This window comes from Coffea eugenioides, chromosome 2 (assembly GCF_003713205.1).
Source record: "Coffea eugenioides isolate CCC68of chromosome 2, Ceug_1.0, whole genome shotgun sequence".
NCBI lineage: Eukaryota > Viridiplantae > Streptophyta > Magnoliopsida > Gentianales > Rubiaceae > Coffea > Coffea eugenioides.
In genome coordinates, this window is record NC_040036.1 from 23,106,727 (window position 1) to 23,117,262 (window position 10,536).

General features: G+C 37.5%; 2 protein-coding genes across 2 annotated transcripts; one reads left to right on the forward strand and one right to left on the reverse strand.

Moving 5' to 3' along the window:
• Positions 1 to 1,366: 1,366 nt before the first annotated feature.
• On the forward strand, positions 1,367 to 4,257 carry LOC113760619 (F-box/kelch-repeat protein At1g22040). Its single transcript, XM_027303271.1, has 2 exons — positions 1,367 to 1,502; positions 2,403 to 4,257. Exon 2 carries the CDS (start codon positions 2,495 to 2,497, stop codon positions 3,932 to 3,934), a length of 1,440 nt encoding a protein of 479 aa, XP_027159072.1. The 5' UTR covers positions 1,367 to 1,502; positions 2,403 to 2,494; the 3' UTR covers positions 3,935 to 4,257.
• Positions 4,258 to 4,833: 576 nt separating this feature from the next.
• LOC113763648 (aminotransferase ALD1, chloroplastic) lies at positions 4,834 to 10,175 on the reverse strand. Its single transcript, XM_027307527.1, has 11 exons — positions 10,100 to 10,175; positions 9,942 to 9,979; positions 9,743 to 9,822; positions 9,332 to 9,448; positions 7,072 to 7,134; positions 6,862 to 6,966; positions 6,671 to 6,721; positions 6,215 to 6,535; positions 5,756 to 5,962; positions 5,347 to 5,646; positions 4,834 to 5,161 (listed from the first exon to the last, which is right to left on the reverse strand). The coding sequence occupies exons 1-10, from the start codon at positions 10,162 to 10,164 to the stop codon at positions 5,353 to 5,355; spliced, it is 1,341 nt and encodes a 446-aa protein (XP_027163328.1). The 5' UTR covers positions 10,165 to 10,175; the 3' UTR covers positions 4,834 to 5,161; positions 5,347 to 5,352.
• Positions 10,176 to 10,536: the final 361 nt, after the last annotated feature.

Genomic DNA, 10,536 nt, shown 5'->3' on the forward strand with positions numbered 1-10,536 from the left:
ATTAAATAAACTAATCTTTTTTTTTTTTTTTTTTTTTTGTCGAAATGATAGATGTGTTATAACCTAAGCTAGCCTAGTCTAAGGGGAAGGAGATGTGAGTACAGACTCCATCGATGAAGGTCAATTAAGACCGCAGACAGGGATTGAACCCCTGACCTCCAGCATCACCTTTAATGGTGATGACCACTGGACCAAATGGCCAGTGGCTATTAAATAAACTAATCATTCCCTGAAAATAAGTAGGAGGAGTAGTAACAATTAGGATCTTTTCTAGATCTTTCTCATGCCAAGGAAAGGTCAAGTCAACTTGGGCCAAACTTATCGCCGGTACAATAATTCCAAGAGTAGGGAAGGAACTCCTGTGTTTCCCGATTTGAGCTAAACTGGTCAGATGGAGTATTTGAATTGAATTCCAATCAATTCAATTAGTAGGACGCGTTCGAGTTTGATTTGCTTTGCTGAATAAATTACAAATAAATAAATAATGCATACTACTACTTTTGGATTCAGTCGAATTTTAAATTTGATTCCACAAAAATTTGCTTAAATTCAATTCAATGAGCTAATAATCCAAATTTTCACTTACATTCAAATTTGTTAAAATAAATAAACTCTAACACAATGAAGTGTTAAAGTTGAAATAAAATCGTTTACACTACTAATGTCAAGACCCTATTGTATGTATTAAGAATTCATTACGAAATCCAACTCACTGAAAGAGGAAGAGGAAGTTTGGGTCTCCAATGGCCTCAAAATCCTTGCGCCAAACAATTGGGTGAGCGTTTGGATTGTAATTTTTCGCAGAAAAATTTCAATACTTTTGTGAAAACTTTTTTCCATCGTTATTATTTTACTTTACATATATTAAATTATAATAATATATTTTTCTACGACGAAAAAGCTTTAATTAAAAATTAGGGATTCAAATGAGGGCGAAGTAATTGCTTTAGTAGTTTACTACGGAGTGCTGAAAGACAAGCGATAGAAAAGCACTGCTGCGTTCTAGGTACGTAGCAAGTAGTAGACAGACACCTTCACTGTCAATCAAAAAAATAAGTAGACCTCCTTGTCAATTGTCTTAAATTTTCTAAAATTTAATTATATTGTAGAGAATAATTAATACAAGTATCAGAATCGGTAGTTAAAATTTATAATCAAAATACAAAAATAAAACACTATATAAAAACTAATTATTTAAAATTAGAATCTAGAATCAATTGATAATTAATTAAAATAATCAACAGACAATAATCGTGTAGTAGTACTGCAACGAGTTACGAGTCTGTAATGGTAGTACAGCAAGTCACGACAAAACAAAGAAAAGTCACCAGAGGCAGTGCAACGTTTAATACCCCCCAAAAAAGAGGAAAAGAAAATCAATGCCCAAACCAAACGGGTCCCCATCTCCAATTTCTCTCTCCGCTCCATCTTCTCCATATCTCTTCTTATTTGTTCTTCACACTGCTACCCTCATATTCCATTTCATCATCACTTTGAAGCAGGTACAATTGGTCTTTTGTCTTTTTTTTTCTTATGAATAATAAATTTTGGTTGGTTACAATTATTGTTCATGTCCGGTATGTTGAGTTTAGTGCCTTTTTTTTTTTTTTTGTATTTTGTTGGAATTTATAGAGTTTTAACTTGATTGGGTATGTGTGAAATCCTCGAATTTTCTGATTTACTGTCTGGGGTTTTATTTGTTTCCTCGAAGAGAGAAATAATTTTTGCTCAAGGGGGAAAATTCACCTAAGAAAATGCCATCAGGATGAGCTTCGTGTAATTCACTTGGTCCATTAGCAAAGAACTGATCTATTTCTCTGCTTCGTCATGACTTTTGATTTGTGGGTTTCCATCTTTCAGCTGAATTTGCTTTGGTGCGATTGATTAGAATTTGAATTACTGTTCAATCTTCTCTTTTTTGACCGTCATCTTTCTTTCTGAATTTGGAGAAATATTTCCTTTGTGTTCTGATCGGTCGACCTTTCCCTCCCCGTATTTCTTCCTTATGTCAGGACTGGAGATTTGCCTGTAAATTAAAGAACGAATTCTTGTCTAAATTGAACCTTAAAGCGTTTAATCATTTTTCTGGGGTGAGTTACGTGGGCAACATAAACGATAGACAGGTTTTGATGATAGGTTTCTTGTTGATTTTCTTCCGGAATTTGTACTTAATGATACCACGGTAACAAGATACCTTTCTTGTATTCTATGTTTCTTGTTGCTTTTATCAATTATTTGACAAATTGATAGGTTTTTATCACTCTCTGCTTCTATATGACGTGTCTAGACCCTTGAATTAATCTATCATAGTGTGTCCAGCAATGTGGAATTGGGTGGATTTGTGGTCAAAATTGCCTGTTTTTATTCTGGTCTGACGGTGGTGTATTGACTTTCAATTGCAGTGGAGCAGCTGCTTGTTTGGAACACATGAATTAGAGGTTGATTACAAGATTGGACGCAGTTTAGTTAGACAGCTTATAGGAAACGTTTCTTGATGGGGGGTATATTGAGTGCTAATAATAACAAGGTTAGCTCGAGTCAACTCTGCGATATTTCGCAGATTGAAACATGCAAGAGGCAGAGGACGTCATCGAGCTTTTGGGAGGATAATCCACGATTAATCCCCAGCCTTCCTGATGAAATATCACTTCAGATAATTGCTCGACTGCCCAGAATTTACTACTTGAATGCAAAGTTAGTGTCACGCAGCTGGAAAGCCGCAATTTTGAGTCCAGAACTTTATAGGTTAAGAAAATACCTTGGGACTACAGAGGAGCACCTCTATATTCTGACTAAGGTTGATGGCGATAAGCTTGTGTGGAATGCTTTGGACCCGATGTCCGGGAAATGGCAAAGGTTACCACCAATGCCTAATGTCGGTATTGAAGATGGATCAAGAAGGGGTTTCTCTGGACTTAAGGTGTGGAACATGGTAGGTTCAAGCACTAGAATTGCAGATGCCATACGAGGTTGGCTTGGGAGAAAGGATGCATTGGATCAAATTCCATATTGTGGAGGTGCTGTCGGAGCAGTTGATGGCTGCCTCTATGTCCTGGGTGGATTTTGCAGGGCTGCAGTCATGAAAAGTGTATGGCGATATGATCCAATTCTAAATGCGTGGAGTGAAGTGAGTCCCATGTCTACCTGTAGAGCTTATTGCAAGACAGGTGTTTTAAACAATAAGCTTTATGTTGTTGGAGGTGTAAGTCGAGGTCGTGGTGTATTGAGTCCTCTTCAATCTGCTGAAGTTTTTGACCCTCGTACTGGAATATGGTCTGAAGTCCCTAGCATGCCATTTTCAAAAGCTCAGATGATGCCAACTGCTTTCCTAGCTGATATACTCAAGCCTGTTGCAACTGGGATGACTTCCTATAGAGGGAAATTATACGTTCCTCAGAGTTTGTTTTGCTGGCCCTTTTTTGTTGATGTGGGAGGTGAGGTGTATGATCCAGAAACAAATTCATGGGTTGAAATGCCAATGGGCATGGGAGAAGGTTGGCCTGCAAGGCAGGCTGGAACCAAATTGAGCGTTATCGTTGATGGAGACTTGTATGCACTCGATCCATCTAGTTCTTTAGATAGTGCGAGGATCAAATTTTATGATCACCGAGATGACACTTGGAAAGCAGTCAGAGGAGATGTACCCATTCGTGACTTAACTGATTCTGATTCTGAGTCTCCTTATCTACTTGCCGGCTTTCTTGGGAAACTGCATGTAATCACTAAAGATGCAAACCAAAATATCTTGGTCTTGCAGGCTGATAGGCGAAATCAATTAGCTTCCCAATCAGCCTCTTCTGTTAGTTTAGATGAATCCTCCAAGGAAGAGCTCTCTGGACCACTGGCTGGATCAGAAGCCATTCTTTGGAATGTTATTGCAAACAGGAGTGCTGGATCTGCTGAGCTGGTCAGCTGTCAGATCCTTGATTTTTAATGAAAGTAAGGCTATGGTTATTCTTGCTTTACTATGGCCATCTTCTGTAGGTATATGTTTGATGAATTTGACTTTGACACGCCTGTCAAATCAAGATATCAGGGCCACTGAAGAAGCTGTTATATCTTGTTTATCTATGCAACTTAGATTGGGCAAGTGTTAATGTATATGGTTCGGGAAACATGTATTGCACGGGATGATTTGTTAGTTTAATTTGAAAATGATCAAATGATCCATCATGTGAGTAATTTATTATCAATGTTGATGGTTATTATACCTACATAAATCAGACAGTGCAAATCTACATTATTATCTCTTTAGTACGTTGATATTCTTTCCGAATTTGCTTTAACTGTTCCATAATTCATGTTATGTAGTTTATACGCTGCAGCTCACATATTAGCAATAGCTTTGTCATTACTGCTGCTTGAAAGATCTTCAATGCCCAATGATTGAAATTCCTGATATTCATTCTTTTACTTGCTAGTTTCCTGCAAATATCATATATGAGTTTTCATGATGTAGAAGAAAATTTGGCTCCCTGGATCAATATCCCTTCATTGTTTAGTTTATTTTATAATTTTTTTTTATTTTTTTGGTTAATGAATTCAAGTCCAATTCATAAGAAGGTGGCCTCGAAAAGAATTGGGACTCTTACTAGAAGTAGGTCTACGGGAAGAAAGATGTTTTAGTGGTTAATTGTTTTGCTGTTTGAAATTAATTTTGGGGGACAGTGATCAACAAGTTTCATTCCCAGAAAATTGTTGTTGGACAAGGAAAGCAAGATTTTGTTAGTAGTCCATAATCCGACTATTGGAACTATTGGTGCAAGATCATTTATACATCTCCATCATCATCTACATGGTTCCAATTCTGAATTTTGGTTTAGACATCTTGAAGAAATTTTTACTATGATTAGCATAGTTATTGCTGAAGCAAATAGCAGGAGTTTAAGACTAGTAAATAAGATGGGCACAGAAAATAGTCTTAGTCCTGAAATGCTAGATAAAGTTCTAAGGCTTTATTGCAGTAGTACATGCTGGACATCACAACACAAAGATATGGTTGACGACGGACGCTCGAATGTAGGATAGTTTTATGTTCCAGCAAAATTTGACTCTTGTGAATAACTTATGACACAGTTCATGCAGTCCGCATAAATCCTATCATAACAATGATGCCTTTCCATGCATGAGCTATAGTTTCTGTTCCCGCATAACAGGTACTCTACAAAAAAAGGAAGAAAAAAAGAAAAAAGAAAAAAAGCAAAGCAGAACAAAAACCTTTAGAACTTTTCGCAAAAAAATGAATTAAATATAGGAAAAAGCTTTGAACTTAGATTGGGCTGGAGAACTGCATCACGTTATAAGATATGCAGGAGGATAAAGCTAGTAAATCTGATTAATCCTTACCATTGTTTAGGAAAGGAGGCTTTTCATCCTCCTTGATGCTTCCAAGATGTTATCCCTGCGCCCAAAAGCAGTAACCCTTATGAATTCTTCCCCGCCTGGACCAAAGCCACTCCCTGGAACCGTGGTTACATGTGTTTTCTCGAGTATTTCGCTGAAAACATCCCAAGATTTTGAGCCAGGGAAATGCACCCAGACATAAGGGGCGTTTACCCCGCCATAAACCCTTAATCCCAGTGAAGTGAAAGAGTCGACCAGTATCCTTGCGTTCTCCTTGTAGTGATCAACAGCAGAATATACGGCCTGGGAACAATGCGCAAGCCCAAAAAAAAGAATAAAATGAGGAAAGACAAAAAAGAGGATAATGATCAGTATCATCGCTCGTGGGCAATAATAAGTGAAAAAAACTCACGGTGAGTCCCTCTGGGGATAGACAAGCCAGTCCGCCAGCCTGAGCTACATTTGAAGCTCCATTGAAGCAGGTGCATATGATACGATTGAAGTCGTGCAGAACGGGAAAGCCATCAGAGTACAGCAGTTCATCAGGCACCACAGTCCAACCAAGACGCACTCCTGTGAAACCAGCTATCTTGGAGAAGGATGAAACTTCAATGGCAACCTTCAGAGATTGAGAGTTAGATTTAGATGCAGAGCCAGTAGTTGTTGGATTTTGCAATAAAAAGGCTAAAACGCGAAATAACCTATCTGAAGAAACATCTCGTGATCAAGATTTGATTTGTGAAGTCGCTTCATCATTTGTTTGATGAGCTCGACAAACACTTCTGGATCAAACTCTTTAATTTATTAAGTTAATTAATACGACTAGTGAATCAAGCTCCATTTGAGTAACTAACTCAAGGTCTCTGTATACCTTGCGTGCACCGGGAATTTCGTAGATTGATCGAGGACTTTCATCGGAGACAAAAGCTGCGTAAGCAGAATCATATACAATAATTGATCCATTTTCTTGAGCAAATTCCACGAGCTGCTCCAATTGCTCCCTCGATGCAGCTTGGCCGGTCGGATTGTTTGGAGAACAAAAAAAGATGATATCAGTTCTTGAAGTCTCATGCAGATCCGGGAAGAAATTATTTTCAGGTCCACATTTCATGTACTCAATTTTCTGGTATCTCCCGGATGCATGATCAAATTCGCCAGTCTGCCCCATTATTACACCAGAATCGATGTAGGCCTGCCTCAGGAATGATAAACGTTACCAAAAGATTTCGAACCCAATAAATAATAACGTCTGATGTACTATCAAGAAGCAAATCTAAATTAGAACTGAAGGCATGTGTCACTAATAGAATACTAATGTTACTATTACCGGAAATGATGGGTCCTGTACTGCAATTGTTACTTTGGATCCAAGAAGCAGCTGTAATAAATTTCAGAAGAAGAAATGAGGTTTAGCAAACGCTCGTAAAAATGAAACACTGAGCTGGACAGATACCAGTATATCATAGATAAATTATAACGACTACAGATGCAAATTGCACCAACACATGTGTTCATGACCTGAAGGCGTGAAATTTCACTCTGTGAGCCATCCGATATGAAAACTTCCGTGTCCTTTATCTGTAAATCCTTGTACAAGGTTTCTGCAATTGCTTTCCTTAATTCCTGCGTGATATGAAAAAGATACTAGTTTATAATTTTTAGTTGATATCTAGAATATATAGCATAGATTAGATGATACTACATGCATGCACAGATGGAGTCGATCACCTTGTTCCCTTGCTCCAATCCGTACCCTTTATAACCTTCAGGTGTTGATAGACAGCGAGCATACTGCAATTTTCAGCAAATTTATGTGTAAACAACGATTAATGGCCTACTCATACAACACTAGACCCCAACCCAACAACCCAAAAAAAAAAAAAACTGGAGGACACATATAATTAACAAACATTACCAAATCAAGAAACTTATTTTATTTTTAATCAGGGTAAATTGTGTTGTATATTAACTTAACTTTAAGAGTGGGGAACATCTGTGTTTATCCCTTGAAAATATATACGTCGGATTTTTGCGCAACTATTTCAATGGTTATGTCCATAGATGAGGGGATTGTCCTCAGAGAGCCTGTGCAACTATTTCAATACTAAACCACTTATGTAATTATCTCCGCATGCATCTCAAACCTGCGAAAAGGTCTTAGACTTGTCTGTTAAAGAAAGTGCGTTGTTAGAGAAGAAGATTCTTTTGGAGGACGGATAACTTTACAAGAAAGCTGACTTCAACTAGGAAATTTAACTGAAATTGTGTTTCATTTGAGACCATATTTTCCATGTTTGGCGTACTTCTCTTTTTTGTCACAGCCCCACAAGAAAGACAACAGGAAACTTCAGCTGGAGTTCATGAAGGCCTGCACGTGGTGCATTGTTTCTCGCTAAATGGCAAAAAAAAAATTAAAAGTTTAGGAAAGTGTCCTGCTTAAAGAAAATTCAAATCACAAAATGATGAGGTAGATATATATATATATAGGACATCGACAATATCCGTTTTTGCAACGGAATTGAACTTTTTGTGATCCATCAATTTTGGATAAAGTTTTTCTCTGACTATTGTGTCTTTTTGTAGTAATGTTATTTTCACATATTATGAGGAGTTCTTGGTGGGCTTTGTTCATAACATAAAACAGAAACTACCATGAGTTTTACGACCATATATATATATATATATATATATATATATTAGTGAAAATCTGATGCTCTGGCACTTCTAGACCACCATATTTCCTTCCATTTTGTCTTTTATATATTCTCCAACCCAGACCGGCTACTTTTCTCTCCTGCCTAGCTAGTATTGAAATAATTTAGGATATTCCATTTTTCATCATCTTAACCAGTGAATATCAGAGGGTATGCAAGATTACAAATGAAATTTCCATATTTTTCTAGATCTGGTAGTTGCTGGCCGGACCTTACCTTAAAATTTTAGGGACTTTATACACCCTCGAGGGCTAGCTTACACTCTTCCCCTCCCCCCCACACCCCCCTAAACAAAAAAGGGATTAGTCAACTAGGGGGACGGGGGGAGCTTCGATACTCAGCTTATATGCATATAGTCCTTGCAACATGGCTAGGTTGATCAGATTTGAAAAACAAGGCAAAACTAAGTACAAAAGCTGTTTTGGGATGGCTTGTCTCGAGCTCAACCAAATATCTTCTCAAAAATCAAAAAACAAAATTTATAGGTATTTAAGGGATCTACAACCGCATGCAATAATTGCACCAACTTTCGTATATACTTGGATGCTAAACCGCATCATTTTTATCTGAGGAATGCCTATAAGAAATTTGAAGTGGATGTTGAACGATCGACCAGAATTGTTGAGGTGCTTGCATTTAGGTACCTACTTCACAGATCATCAAACTACTCAACGGTTTGATTCAGATGTCACTACGTAAACGTTATTTGGTGAAAGCTAAAAGCATAAAATAAGCGACAACTTATTATTATACTCTTTGTTTTAGGGTTCGTGATACTAAGCTTGAATCACTTAGAAATCAAGTTACCTCCCTCTTCTAAAGTTTGACTAGCAATCAAAATATTGGTCGAACTAATATACAAGGGCAGAATTAATCCCAGAGAGTCTTGTCACCTGTCAGACCGGTAAAATGTTGCATGAAGACCGTTTTAACATCAAGGATCTGTTGAATAATGTGGAAATTTAACAAACCATTCATTTAGCTCCAGGATTCTAGATTATTCGTTGAATTCTTGTTTTCTCCACGCTCAAAAGCAAATTAAAAACCTTGCGGTACGTTATTACTCTTTTGGAAGAACCTTGACCATCGGAAAGAACTTGCAAATTTCAAAACTTAGCCAACTTAGATCGGCCAATTTCGTTCATCAACTTCTTGATTGAATTTTTCTAAGCAGATTAAATTTCTAAGAAATGATACTCCTAAACTCGGATGGATGATTATCTTAGTAGCTCTTGAAATGAAGATGGTACTTACTGTCGAACAGATCAACTTACATTAGCCATGCTTAATGCTACGATTTCTGGCAGCGGCTCGGTGGTGTCACCAATCCCAAGGCTTATTAATTTTGCGTGAGGGTACTTCTTCATATGCTCAAGTTCGCGGCTTGAGATCTATAGAACAGCAAGAAGTAAGTAAGCTTTAAGACATAAAACCCTAATATCAACAGGAAGGGAAAGACCGCTCCATGAAATTTGGTAGGATCGAACAGAATAAAATGGTTATCAAATAGGATGTTGATTAACAAAGTTCTGCAAAAATCATTTGGATAGAGGAAGATGGTGATAGCTTGATCTAGAGGCTAGAGCAGTACGGGGGCCTCATGCACATCTGTGAAAAACGGGATAAAGAAAATACAAGCTAAGCAGATGGTGCATCACCCAAGAAACCAAAAAATGTGTACTAACCTCCGGAAACAGATAGTTGTTTTGCAACTTTTCCATATTGACATTCCGGGATACCCTTGTCCTTGTGAAATAATCAGGCGCTGCGTTCACCATTTGCATCGTTTATACATGTCATAATATATACCTTAGTCTTGATGTGCGCTCGTATGATGATATAGTAAAACAGACATAGACAAGAGTGGAGTTGATGATCACATACCAGCTGCTACCACTGATGTTTCCATTTGTGCTTTCAACCTGCATAACAATACAACAATCAATGAAACTGACGATTATACATATATGATGAAATTTATGGGCATAATGTTCGTGCATGGAGGAACTATAATCACTACGGTTATGTGATTAAAGCATTACCTAGACCTAGACTCCAGCAAAACTGGGCAGTGCATGATAGAACTGCCGGTTGATATCTTATACATGATTTTATTTCTGATGAATGTGTGGAAATAAGAATTGGTGTGAGGTGACTAGCAAAAAGCATGTAATAGTTTATGAGTTGAGGATATATAGATAGATATATATAGCGGACGCTACCATGCATGAACAAGGTTTTGAATTGAATTTGTCACTCTGAAGTTATTTGTGTCCTTATTGTATGTCAAAGGCTCAAAGCAGACAACGATGCACCAATTTCTTTGCTGTAGGCCCTCACTTTGAATCATCCACATGTGAAATCGATTAATAGTAATACATGGTTCACACTTGCTTTTTTTTTTTCCCTGGTCTTTATTCTTACAATTCTAGATGTGTTGTTGGACTAGGTTATAGATGGTGCTCGTGTAACTTTCGAG

Coding starts and splice junctions, on each gene's coding strand:
- LOC113760619 (XM_027303271.1), top strand. CDS start 2,495: ATGGGGGGTATATTGAGTGCTAATAATAACAAGGTTAGCTCGAGTCAA.
- LOC113763648 (XM_027307527.1), bottom strand. CDS start 10,164: ATGTATAAGATATCAACCGGCAGTTCTATCATGCACTGCCCAGTTTTG. Junction 7,135..9,331: donor TAGCATTAAGCATGGCTAAT/GTAAGTTGATCT, acceptor TGAAAATTGCAG/TATGCTCGCTGTCTATCAAC. Junction 6,536..6,670: donor TACAGGACCCATCATTTCCG/GTAATAGTAACA, acceptor TTCCTGAGGCAG/GCCTACATCGATTCTGGTGT.